The sequence below is a fragment of the Diadema setosum genome, chromosome 1 (assembly GCF_964275005.1).
Source record: "Diadema setosum chromosome 1, eeDiaSeto1, whole genome shotgun sequence".
Taxonomy (NCBI): Eukaryota; Metazoa; Echinodermata; class Echinoidea; order Diadematoida; family Diadematidae; genus Diadema; species Diadema setosum.
The window spans coordinates 31,338,411-31,352,913 of record NC_092685.1 but is presented as its reverse complement, the minus strand read 5'-3'; the positions used below and the strand labels follow the sequence as shown (position 1 = coordinate 31,352,913).

General features: G+C 38.6%; 1 protein-coding gene across 1 annotated transcript in view; it reads right to left on the bottom strand.

Moving 5' to 3' along the window:
* The window catches only part of LOC140231421 (uncharacterized), a 44,498-nt gene that overhangs the window by 21,125 nt on the left and 8,870 nt on the right, over positions 1–14,503 (bottom strand). Inside the window, exons 3-4 of the mRNA XM_072311583.1 lie at positions 6,721–6,962; positions 987–1,119 (exon numbers count right to left, since the gene is read on the bottom strand). Coding sequence (XP_072167684.1) covers positions 987–1,119; positions 6,721–6,962 — 375 coding nt within the window. The remainder of the gene's footprint in view (positions 1–986; positions 1,120–6,720; positions 6,963–14,503) is intronic.

Genomic DNA, 14,503 nt, shown 5'->3' with positions numbered 1-14,503 from the left:
TACCAGGTCAAAATGCCATGCAAACGACAAAAATTAAAGCAGAGCTTTTGGGAAGCACATATTTGTGGCCACGAGCATTCTCTCCGAGTAGTATCATGGACCATGGTACTCTGAAAGGGTCATTCCCTCAAAACCTCTCCTCCAATCAGCATTCCAATAAATTAGTCAACATTAGAATCAAATTAGCAATCAAATTTAATGTTGATTAGTTATCCTTCCACCTTTCCATTTCTGTATATATGCCTACCGATAGTCAAATATGAAAGAGAAATTCTCTTCCCTCATTTCTTTATCTGGGGCTTATGAATTGAAAGGCAAAATGCATTTAATGTGCCAAAGCATCTATGGACTTCTACTAAGCACTGTTGATGGTTTGAAGCTTTGAAATACAAAGGCTGAGATTTGTAAAGTTCTCTATGATCACTATTTCAACTTCAGCTGTACGTTCACACATCTTTACATATATGATTGCATGTATGTCAAGAAGTCATGATAACATCTTCCATTCACCGGCAGAAAAAAGTGAATTGATTCTTGCATCACGCCCTGCAAGTGACGAAATCTGGCACCCCTACTTTTGCATCTTGTCCTCACATCAAGTGACACTTTCAACAGTGACTAATAAAGGCTTCCCATTCCCGAGTGGGATTACACCCTGTTTCACAAGGAGTTTATCACCCTTATTCTACAAGCTGGGACAAGATGGGTCAAATGAAGTATTATCAGGTTGATGTACCTTGGGCACAAAATTTACCATTTAGTTATGGATTATACATCTCATACTACACCCTGCCCACCACACTCACTAATATATATCGTGGGTAAGTGGTTACATAACACATGGACGGGAAGGGAAAGTAGCACATCTTCACTACAAGTGTCAGTAAGGCTGCAGGACGATTATCACACAGAATACAAGTCATGCACATATTTATAACTATATTCTTCCTGTATACGAGCCAATGTAGTTGTGGCAAAATACTCACTATGTTTCTTGAGTCGATACCCAGCGACAACAGCAGCTTGCGACTGTTCTTCGAGTTGTTCCACTGGTACTTCTGCGCAACAGTGTTCTCCATATCGCTCAGGGACGACCACACTTCTGTCTTCTGGCTGACACTGGTAGATAGACAAGACACATTGACTTGGAAATATCATTATAATGAAAAATTTATCCAGCTCAGTGCATCTCCATGCAGACAAATTACAATAGTCCAATGACACTAACCTGCGCCTGAAACTAAAAGTGCACTTGAGTAGCATTCAATTAGCACACTGCAGCCATTTTGTAAATAACATTTTCATACAGGAAAGCCCTGTCCTCTCATAGTTCCATACATCTACACATGCACACAATGCTTTTTGCCGCTTCGGCACATCAGTCTTTTTCATTCTTTGCTAATCACTTTTGGAGATTTTCTAGGGTATGCTTGTTTGAGGAGAAAATTGCATGTACTGGCACCTTCAAAACATGTATGCTTTTCAGTTTTGGATCCAGATGGGGGGTGCATCAGGCACACGCCCCCTCTTTATTTTTTGTTCAAACAAAAGAAATGAAAAAAAAAATGGGGGGGGGGGCTTGTGCGCCTCCCCTTTAATTTTGTAAAGGTGCCTCTCCTTTACGGAATTCCTGGATTTCCCCCTGCTTTTTGGAAAGTACAATCTAAACACAGTTGCCTGGATAACATTGATTTCCCTGTAATACTTTCAAGTGCCTGCAACACAATCATGTTGCTTTTCATTCCTATTGTCCTATCATTAAACATCTAGATTTCAAAGACCACAAGACACTACTGAGCTGTACATGCAAACTAAAGACATACCGGTTTTTCTGCCCTAGAAGCAATTTCCAATCTTTATAAGAATGTGTGATGCAATAGTTGAAATTGAATTTCTGTACAGTGGTTGAGACAATAAGTTCAAGCACATTCATGGCAACAACACTATATCTTTAAAACAAAAACAAAAACAAAAGACATTGTGTCTACTGGATAGCTGTGGTTTTAATACTCAGTATGGTTGTGAATGTCAGGGGTGTCTGTGATATTTTTGCTGATATGAGATAGTTCTGTGCCTGACCAAACGCAGTCATTTGGCATTTAAGTTTCTCTGCAGGGCTCTTGCAGTCTAATCTAAGAGCATCACCATAAAATGTTACCCTACACTGACAGCTGAGATGCATTCAAGAAATGCAGACAACTGAGCATGAATGTTTGTGTGTAAGTGTGTGTTTGTGTGCGCGCGTGTGTGTGTGTGTGTGCGCGTGTGCGTAATATGTTTTGTGTGTATATGTTTGGGCATATGCATGTGTTCGTACACACAATGTACATGTATGTTTGTCTAGTGCTTTCATGGAAAAGAAATGATCCCTTGGCAAACTGTATGATGCAATATGTCCTCCTCACTTCTAACTATACACAGCCCAGTCGCTGTATAAATAGCGACAGGGCTGTACCGGAACGGCCCACAACAAAAAGAGAGCTCAGCTATTGCTTTACGTTCGCTTTGAGTTTTGATACTTGACATCATTTTTTGTCACCTCAAACTCATCAAATGTAATCTTCATTAGTGACACTACATAGCTATGTTATCGATATTGACATACACATTTCACAACTTACTGAAAATGAAGATTATATGCAGCATACGCGAACAGTACATCTGATACTAGTAATTGGGAGTTCACGCGATCGGACCGTGCGTGCTGCTACCAAAGAGCACACACACGCAGTAGATCGCTGCACTTCCAGCCACGCACGCGCACGCATAACATGCATTTGCTAAGTGGTCAATGTGCCATTTTGAATTCTGCAACGATGAACCCCGGCGGTCGGAGATTGCGCTAGAAAGTGCCATTTTTTGTTCAATGGACTTATCGTGAGGGCTCTCTATGGACTTATGTACCTTCTGTAATATAAGCATGCACTTTATGTGAGTAACGTACTGTCTATTATAAGTAATGTATAAATTGTTATAAGTTTTGTAGTTGTTCCCCACTTTGACAGTGAAGCCCTGTCCGTCTGACGCTGTGCTTTGCACAGTGTCTGGTCGGGCTACCTCACTTCTAACTTGCCATGAGTGTGAAACGTAAATAGTCCATCATTAACATCACTTTTCAACCCATCTCACTGGCCAAGTGGACATAGGGGAGAACTAATGACCGTGACTCAAACACAGTATATTCAGTCAACGAGTTACAGGAGGCTCTTTCATCCATCATTTAAGTTATTACAGTTGAGTAAAGTATCAGAGTGATGGCTGTGTTATCTGCACACATTTGGGGCAAATGCATTCTGTATACAGCATTAAAAAACCCATCAAGTCTAAAAACAACACTGTGATTTAGTGCTGTATCTGTCATACTACTTTTACATTTAATATGTTTATAAGATAGACTATGTACAAATGTATATTCTTTAATGGTGTCCCCCCCCCCCAATATACTGCTGTTGCAGAAGTATCAAAAGCTTATCCATTTGTAGCTGCTTAGCAACTCATATTAAAAGATTAAAATGTTCCTGTTTTCCTCTAAGATTAGCAAATATTTGATATTTGTACATATTTTATGAATGTAACCAGTTTCATCCAATCTTTCTCTTGTATAAAATACATCTATAGAGTTGCCAATTTAACAGGAAAGGACACGATGATAACTTCTGGAACAAAAATTACCCATGAACTTGATTATCAGCTTGAAAGGGGTATTGCTTTCAGTGTGCAGACATCTTCAATTAGTTTCTTAATTTGATTTGACGAAGGCAAAGGCTCGAAGTCCACAATTTTCCAGATCTTTTTTAATTTTTTTTTTTAATGCATCACAATTTATTCATACAATTGTACATGCAAGTACCCTATATAAAGTAAATAGGAACATGTCACAAACTCATAAACACACACACATGTGCTCAAACACACACACACACACACACACACACACATACACAATTATTCCTGCCATATACATGTACATGTATTTATTTCACATCGTCATATTAGAGTAACATCTCAATTAAGTGCTCTCTTGCAATGGAAAGCCTGCAGCTCCACATCAACATTCAGCAGTGCCTGTAATATCCCACCAAGATCAAGAGACAGCTGAGGTGGTTCTGCTCTGCGGTATGCATCACATTACATGACCACTCCGCCTCGGCATTGATTTTACATAGATTATTTGCCCAATTTCTCTTCCCGAGCACTGCTGAGCAGCAAGTGGACTGACAACATCTACTTGCAATTGTGCATATTACATCCCTGTGATTTTGATTGCACAGCCATACATTTGTGCACGAGTCCACCAATTTGTGCTGACTTGATTTTGAATTGCTTGAATACAGCTCACTGTTACTGGAAATCAATACATAATTGTGGCTAACAACTCATAACAACCCCAATATTTAGCAAATGTGTAGACAAAAGGTAACAACATTTGTATTCAGTATAAAATGTATGTTTTCAAGATACTATTTGAAATTTCATGCCATCTGGAGCCTCATAAACTTCCCGACAAGTACTGGGAGATGGATGCAATGACAACATGGGTGTATGCGTGCATTCATGCACTCTGCCAATACATTTGTAGAAGCAACTAACTGCTAGATGAAGACATCCCCAGTCAATCATTCAAACCATGAAACATTTCTATCATTTCTAATGTCAGTTCTAACATCCTGCTCACATCATTTCCAGACACATACGAGCCACACTGTACGTTGTAAATCTAGCCATTAATGAACCGTTTCTGGCTGCAAATTAAAACAAACTGTACCTCCTACACATATTCTGAATGTAAAGTGTTTGCATTACAGAGCTTATTCAGAAAACTATACTTCTCTTACACATGATATTACCGCTTTTGCTATCACCTGGATTACTATTATTCACGGATAGTTATATTCCCCAGGAATTCTTGGCTGTCAAAGGGTATAGGCATGTCTACGCTCTGCCATAATTTGCCAAGTGCATCTCATAAAGAATTCCAACAAAATATGTCTTGCCCCACCCGCCGCCACCCAGCAGATATCGGTACAGTGAAATTGATGCATGCACACAACGTCTTGCTGATAAACGGGACTCAAAATAAAACACGATGAGCCCCATCCACGTTCCCTGCCCCTAATCCTATCAGAATTTGCAGGTGCATTTCAATCTAGTTCAGCTATACAACCACACTGGGATATAATAAACCTCATACTCCCAGCAGCACGCTTGGAAAAGAAGAAAAAGAAAGTATACATGCAAAAAACATGAGCAAAAGGAAGTGCTTGGACTGCCAAATATATCCATGGAGTGAGTCTGCATTATACACTACAGGTCGGAGCTTCCAGTCTTTTCAATAATGCTCGCAATATCAACAGCCTTGCAGCCAGTTGAAATATGTTCGTGGAAATGCTTTAAAAATTTGTGCATATGTACACATCTATTTAGACTTTTCATATCAATATGTCATACAGAGGACTACTTGTAAACATCTTCTTCACATTACACTTCATAAGATTTAGATCATATTCTGTTATTAATTGCTGGTGAGACATACTGTTTACAAAAATCTTTTTGAACTGTATGCATTACAGGATTTATTAAACTGTATGCAATAATAACAAGAGGAAGCAAGCAGAATAAGACTGATAATAAAATATTGTAATTGAACAGCTACACAGGGCAATAAATCACACAGAAGATTACCACGATGGTAATGCTATCAAGCTAGCTGATGTTAACTTTTGCTATCTTTAAAGGCTTGTTTGAGTTTGTGGAACTGGGTAGGGCATTACACATGACATACATATTGCGTATGAAGGCAGAAGGAAAGCAATGATTATAAATGAAGTACTGTAAAACATGATATATTCGCGGCATGAAATTTTCGCGAATTGGAGCCAATGGCCTCTTTTGTGGCATGAAATTTTCGCGAACTGCCACTGGCGTGCAATGCATACATTGTAGACAAGAACTTTCGCGTGCATTTTATTTTCGCGAATCTTGGCGCTCTTGAAATTCGCGAAATTAAAATGTCTGCAAACATTCTTCATTTTACAGTAACTCTTATTTGAGCATTGTGACTGGTGTGTGATTCACCTACGAGTGTACTTAACACCATGCAACTTCAGATATTTAAAGTCTTACTTCAATTTTTTTAGAACTTATTATTTGTTCTCAATCTAAACATGACAGAGGATCCTTAGCACTATATACAATTTGCATTCACACAGACAAAATAGCGGGATAACAATTGCCATCCAAATACTGAGATTTTTGTGCCCAATCAGATGGATAGAAATATCCTGCTAATTGGCAATCATGATACCATGTCAAACAAAGTGCACATGCCCCAAATCCACCGAAATGGTGACCCTTACATTTGTGTTCGCGCGCTGTTTAATCATGCAGTTTTGGACTGATGGTATAAAAAATCTCAAAATCTTTTTCCTCCAGCATTCACGCACTCCCCACAGTACAAATTATCACATTATTTCTCAAATCATTGCAATAATTCTGAAATAATCACAAGCAGCTCTTGGGATTTGGATCGCGATGCTGATAGCAAAGAGAGGGATTTTTATGTCCACACATGCAAAAATCTTCAGATTTTGATCGCGACGCAGCTCTCAAGATTTGCATCCTGCCAATTCGCGTCAGTGTGAATCCCAACAAAGAGGATGATACTTGGGGATGATCTGAGAGAGAGGGACCTGTAAGGGAAACCTGTCAGAGGCACCATACCTTTTGCTCAAGCTGCTCCTGGTAGGCAGCCTCTCAGCAGAGGTGCTCGGCTCGGGGGACTGGCTGGAACCCTGTGTGCTGGAGACAGATACCACCTCCTGGAGAACCCTGACAGATGCAGAGGATGAGCCCAACAAGCCTCCCCCTCCTCCTCCTCCTCCTCCTCCTCCTCCTCCTTGTACCACCATGGATGCTGAGAAACAGGAATGAAAGATCCGCTCTACCCTTCCTCCGCTTGGCACCTGTTGCACACAAACACACACACAAAGGCAATCTACTATGTTAGTCACATTGATAAACAATAAATGCTCAATCTTGAAATCTGAACAATACTAACACATAGAATATTTCGATACCATCAACTCATCAGCTTAAAAAAAAAAGAGAGAAAAAGCATTATAAATATGACTGATTTAATCAACTACTTTCATCAGACCACAGACAAAATAGCCAAGGTATGACAAATGTGTAGTTTTCAAGCGACATTACATGTATTGAAGAATTGACGTCTTCATGGCTTGAAATGAGCTGGGAAAAGCTTCAGTGGCCTAATATGGCACCTAGCGGTTAGTTTCCGACAAGGTACGAAGTGGGCGATTCTATGAGGAGACGAGCCCGTGCTGAAAATGGCAGGGTATTGCAGAAAATTCCATTCCCAAGGGGAACTCCTCCTTAATACATCCAAATGGCAATGGGGAGGCTGCAGAGCCCTCTAAACCATCCATCATAATTCAGGATGTGGACAGATGCCCTGGACTCTTGCCTGATTCCTTCACGTCATTCAATTGCCTTCATCTTCCCTTGTCCACCCCCCCCCCCCTCCATTTTTCTCATGCATACTCAATTACTGTCAGCACAAGGCAGGCAAAATCTCCAATTATTCTCGTAAAATGAGATGACAAATTTTACATGAAGATGAATTTCAACAAGCCTCATCTAAACATCACATCACCCCTTTCCACATATTTATTCAAAACACTGAAAACGAATCAAACATTGAAGCGACTACAAGCAAATCGTCATCACATCCTACGAATGGAAAAACTGACAAGGCTCTTCATACTTCGCTGTACTCAGCAACTCAATATCTTACATTGTCAAATGTAATCTCAAGATACTCTGCAGTGAATAAATAAAAAATGCATAGCACATTAGCATACAACTAAATATAGAATGTGATTGTTCAAGCAGCTTGGGCAATTTTGCAACCATACCAATCTAGATATATATGAAAGATATTATCTGCAGTGGAAAATGGGTGGGACTGACTGACGCCGGTACAAATAGCTCGCTTCTTTTATTGTGTTCAGTGTCTGCAAATAAGTAAGTGCAGTATGAGAATTATTATAATAATTATTATATTCTTTATTCACTTCATAAAAAGCACATAATGATTTCTTCAAGTAAGATGAATAGAAGCATATGAAAGCTTTATCTGACATTTTTTGGTTTTGAACAACAAAGAAAATGACAAAAAGAGGCACCAAAACTGTAAAGCAGGAGAAGAAAACCACATAAATTAGACCAATAAGAAACTAGAAATGTCGCTTTGGCGACTGGTATGCCTCCGCCATAATGCATGATTTTCCCAATAGGTCTACTTGTAGATAGTACATGTGGACAATGTGTGATTACATTTTCACAAAATTGGCAAAATATTGAAATGACAAGTTTGTCACAAATGTGTTGAATGTTCACCTTCCTTGACCTAGGTTTAATTGGATGAATAGGAGAGCATGTATCTAGGGATTTAAGGACTTTAACTCGACTTTGACCCATTCATACATTTAGGCATTAAGTAATTTTCAAGGTACAGGTGTGGAGAAAAAGTGTAATTTCTGAATTGAATAGTAAATTGTTACCATTTTCATCTGGCCCTTGACCCTAAAATTCATAAGATAATCACTTTCAGGTAGAACATGCATAATATGTACTAAGTTTCAAGATAACTTGAGCCACTTCTGAGATATGGAGGAAAAAGTTAGTTCAGCACTTTCACTTGATCTTTGACCTTTTGACCTTTGAGGCAAAAAAAGAAGAAAAAAAAAACTTTCCAGAGAATTTTGATTAGGTTACACATGTATGCATACACCAAGTATAAAAAAAAAACAAACAAAACCCTGCTGGCATTGCATGATAGGAGGGAAATAGTAAAATTTAGAGTGTTGCACTTGACCTTTGACCCCTGACATTTGACCCCATGAACCCTACATTCTCTAGATAATCACTTCCAGTCAGTATATGTATAACTATGTTCCATAAAGATACCTTGAACAATTTTCCAAGGTATGGAGAAAAAAAAAGAAATTTTCATATTTTTACTTGACCTTTTGACCTTTGACCTTTGACCTCATGACCCAAACTTTCACCAGAGAATTTTGATTGGGTAATACATGTATACACTAAGTTTCAAGAAAATATCTTCAGGCATTCAATAGATATGGTGGAAATAGTGAAATTTTATGTATTGACCTTGACCTTTTGACCTTTGACCTTGAGCATGTGCACCCAAAAGTTGATAGGCACAACTTCACCCCCTAATACACATACATGCCAAGTTTCATTAGGATACCTCAACAGGTTTTGATAGTTACCTTGTCCACAAAATTCATTACGGACGGACGGACGGACGGACGGACGGACGGACAGAAGGACGGACGGACGGACAATCCGAAAACATAATGCCTCCGGCACCACTTCGTGGCGGAGGCATAAAAAATCACTATAATATGAGTATCAAAATGAATATCAGTATATGCCACTAGATGTAGGCCTTTTTATGGTTCATACTGAGCAGCCATATTGATGATGTAGCTACCTTTGTACAATTATCTTATATCTTTTACATACATGTAGTATGATCTACATCTCTTGTTCAGATATATAGAAAGACCAAATATATGAAACTTTCCAAAGTTTTGCATTGTGGTTTTGCCATTTTTTGTCTTAAAAATGCTGAACTGAAAAACATGTCCTACAAATGTCCTTCAATATTATCTCTGTTCACACTACATTTATTTCTACATTATGTACATTCTACTCCATTGTTCTTGAAATCATCTTGGTGAAATAAACACGTAATACATGCAGACACTGCTACAAAAATGGAAAACATTATTTTCATTCTTGTATCTTGAACAGTCTTGCAAAAAGTTGTGCTTCCCCCCCCCCCCCCAATACCTCCCATCTTTTCCCCATCATTTTTTTTTGGGTAAATGAAACAGATGAAACATTGTGGGGAACTTTGCAATCACATGACAGTGGCAACTAACGTGTACACTGTATGTTGAGGTGGTACACATCATACTTGATGATAGAGTAACCTGAAATTCACACACAACCTGTAAATTGTATTGCTGAATTCTTTTATTTATTCACATAATTTCCCTACTGAACAATACAGATTTCATCCATTTCCAATCTCACTACTCATGCTCAAAACATTTTCCTTCTGATTGTAATTCCCCTTCAATCATGACTTCCTTTGTAGCACTGAAATGAAAGTTCTGATCATTTACATCTTTCTTTCTTTTTTTAGCACAGAAATCTACTCAATACCACCATGAAAAGGCATTATATTTCCTTTGTTTTGAAGACATAATGGCAGAAAGCTATATAAAAGATGTACTTATTGTTGTGCTTTGTTAATTTTGCTAATCAAGAAATCCAACATTATCTATGGCTGATCAATATACAGTACATTGTACCCTCTGTATCAAAGAATTTATACATTTTACTTCTTCCCATGAACACCTATGTGTACAATACACTGTATAGCGCCTACAGCTGTAACACATAATGTAGACCCCCAATCACTTTATTTTTCTAATCCATTACTACTGTAGTATATACAATGACCTTTGTCATAAAAATTAGCAAACAAAGTAAATTGAGTGAACATTTATTAGAGGATGTGCACAGATACAACGACAGCACTGGTTGCTGCACTTTAAAGGGGATGGCTAGTACCTGATCAGTGGGAATGGTCTTGACAGAAAATCACTACCGTATTTCCTTCTAATGATCTTCCTTATTTCAAATGGTATGAGACAGATAATACATATATAGACTCATCAGGTTTCAATTTCATAATGTGCATGGGCTGCTTTTTCTGTCACATTTCTCCCTCATGTTTACAGCTGGAAGAGTCTGTGTCATGTGAACAGAAGTGTGCCATCCATTATCTCATCGACTCATGGCGGCAGTCATGCCAGACCGACCAAATATACTGGAAATGCACAGGAGCACATCAGTGCTCAAAGATCTAGAAGCTACATGTATGTATGACTTTGAAGAGGTGTGACTATTTCAATATCAAGACAGTTCTTCCATTTTCCTCATTGTGTGAAATGTACACTGTACAGTTGCTGCTGACAGTGTGGATGTGCAGCAGGCATTTTTGCACAGAAACTATAAAATCAGTAGGCACTTTGACAGAGTCATTCTAAAAACATTTGAAATACTGACTGGCTTCCCTATGCCCCATGCTACATTGTACTGTACATAGTATGAGCCATGAGTATCATACTGCAGTGCAGTGGCCATATCCTATTCTTCGTGAGGTTTGCATTTGATTCCCTGTGTTTGGGTCAACCAGCATTACTGGCACAGCCGGTTCACATGACAGATACAACAAAAGTGATTTGACACCTTTTGCAATATCGTCTGTGACATGCATGGACTACAGTGAGAGCTAAATTTTTTGCTGCAATTGGTTTATCGAGGTAACCTGGGGCCCGTTTCATAAAACTTGTTATCAGTGACAACTGCCACATTTCTTTGACAAATTTGCTCTCAGCCAATCAGATGCAAGGATTTCAGTAGCTTGTCACATCTATGGCAACTTGTCACTGATAACAAGTTTTATGAAATGGGGCCCAGGACAGCTGATTACGACATAACAGGCCTAAAATATACTTGTATTGATCATAATTGAGATAAGGAAGTATTCTTTACATTTCCCTTTCTTAAAGGAATACACATTCTCCATTCAATTTTTTTTTTTTTTTTTTGTCATTTAGATGCATATTATTTGTGCCAACAGAGTATCTATCATTTCTGAATCACTTGAATTCTACTGCCCTCTTTTGTCATATATTGTTTTCTTAATGACAAAATGCAACATGTCTCAATGAAAACAGTATATGAAACCAGAGAAAATGTTATCTTCAAAAATATATGAAAAATGTCATAAAGCCAATAAACTGCAAATCTCTGAATATAATTCTCCAAAATTGTAAGTTATTGAACAAAATGCCACTTGCTTGTAATTCAATTTCATATGTTTGCAATGTTTTGCATCTCTGTTCATTGACTTGAATCACATTAATTTTTCAAACATGACATTATGCTGTACATCTACATGTATTTGTATAATGTATCATTCTCTCATTCTCTCGCCATACATGGTGCATGACCTGAAAATACAACGAATGACCTTTTACTGTACATTTGTACAGAGACCCTGTGATGCTAAGTTTGTACTTGCTGCTTTATGCAGTTATGCAGTACTTGTTGCACATCCAAATTTCCTACTTGAGAGGCACTGCTAACATAAAATGCATGACCTCAACAAGAGGTATGAGAAGCAATCATTATGCATGACCCATGTAGTGTGCAACATCCTTCCTAACTTGCATTCTGTAGATCATTGCTTGCTGTACGACACTGAATGCCCCTACAATTATGACTGCCTTAGAGATCTTCGCTCTTCTTTTTCTATACCATTCTCCAACAATAAGCAAATGCCAAACTCTGTCTCAAAAGGCAGTACTGGCAGTGGCATCGTGCTGTGGATCAGGAGCATTCATTTACATAATACATCTCTGTAGACCGAGTCGACAGGCAACTTTCACCTCGCAACCCACAGGCTTGAATTTGCATGGAAACCATGTAATTTTGACAGCCCCTTCCTCAACAGAATGTCAATGTCTTCTTGTACTCTCGCTTTGTTCAGTTATGAGCATCAGATGTGTGTAGCCCCCGCATTACCTTGCTGCATACAATGTATTTCTATGAGATTGCACAGACACATGTACATTGTATTGTATGTACAAACTTGTATGGTCACATGCTTGTTCTCACAGTTGAATCGAAATCCATTTCAGAGAAAATCTATTGGAAATCTGTTTCCAAGGTTACCTTGCTTTAATTATCATAATCTACGAGAGACCATTGTCATGAGAGAAAAATAATCTACCATTTCATCGATGTGATTGATGACATACAAGCAGTCAACATTTGAGCAAAACCAGGACAAATGATATGAAAGATAATGACCATTTACAAATATCACTCAATATTCGACTTGCAACATGGTGTTCTACTCATCGTTAATGTTGCACATGAAATCATGATAATTCCTCAAATGCTAAAGTTACATGTACACACGTTATCTCAAGTACAGTACACAATACAGTCTCAGCATAATCAGGTATCACTTAATTGGGTAGGACCCTACTCTGGTGAACAGACAGTTTTGATGCATGTTATCAAACCTGATTATCGGGCAGACATTTCGGTTAAGTGAGTAGAAATTTTCCTGATAGGACTTTTTTTTTCTCTATGTTTCGGTCATTGTCGTACCGGTGCTCCCGATCTTAATCTTTAACTCGATTTTAAGTGGGACCTACGGTCAACAAGCTTGCTTTTAAGTAGGTTCCTTCATATTTCTTTAGCATTCATTCACAGATTCCAAACCTCATAGATCGACCACTATATGTTTTATATATTTGCAATATTTTATGTATGTCTCAAGCTTGATATCATGTACTTCATTTAATTTTGTTATATTTGATGTATTTTTTCATTGAGAAATATGAAAATAAATTGAAATTGAATCGAAATTGAATTGAATTGAATCTATTCTCATTGTTTCCCACATAAAGTCTTTGAAATGTGTGTGTTTGTATACAAAAATTCTGAAAAAAAATTATGAGGTACTGAGAGGTGACAGAGAGCTATGGTTTACGTTTAAACCCGTTTCATACAGGAACCTGGTGGCTTGTATATTGTAAGTCTATGGAGATTTCAGAATTCAGTAAGGAATGGCTTACTATGCTTAAAGTACAGTGAACAATCAATTTGCAGCATCACTACAACATGTAGACAAATTTTATACATGCTGTGTAAGAACCATTACACCAGCACCACACTCTACCCTATTCACACAGAGACACACTAATCACTACAAGTGTCTAGCCAGCTTTAAATATGAAAAATAAGCTACAGCATACAATGTAACTCCACTGAGACTCTAAGCCTCTCTTTCCCCGCGTTCACATTGGTCCCCGCGACGCGGGGAAAGTCCCGAGCTGTGGGACTTTCTCCTCAAAAACCATAATGTGAACGCTCGCTGGGACTTGTCCCCTCGTCCCCGCGAAGCAAGTCGGGTACGGGGACAAGATTTGGAGGGGAGAGTGACCTTGGGGCGCAATTGATAGCGTCCAGCTGTGGTCATCAAATGTGCGCATGCGCTGTGCCTGGATTCAAGTGGCAGAGCTCGCTCCAAGCCCCAAAATGCCCCCACAGCTCGGGGACAGATGAGATACCAATGTGAACGGTCAGCCGTAAAAAAGATAAGATCTCTTGTGGCTGTCCCCGCGTCGCGGGGACCAATGTGAACGCGGGGTTTGAAGTGCTCGTGAAAAAGTAAACTTACGATCAACATTAATAGGGACAACAGAATTTACGGCTGTATGCAAAATTTACGATGTCAAGTTGCATTAACTCGTACAATGTCATGTTGATATAACTTGTCCAGGATATATTATACTTTCATGAA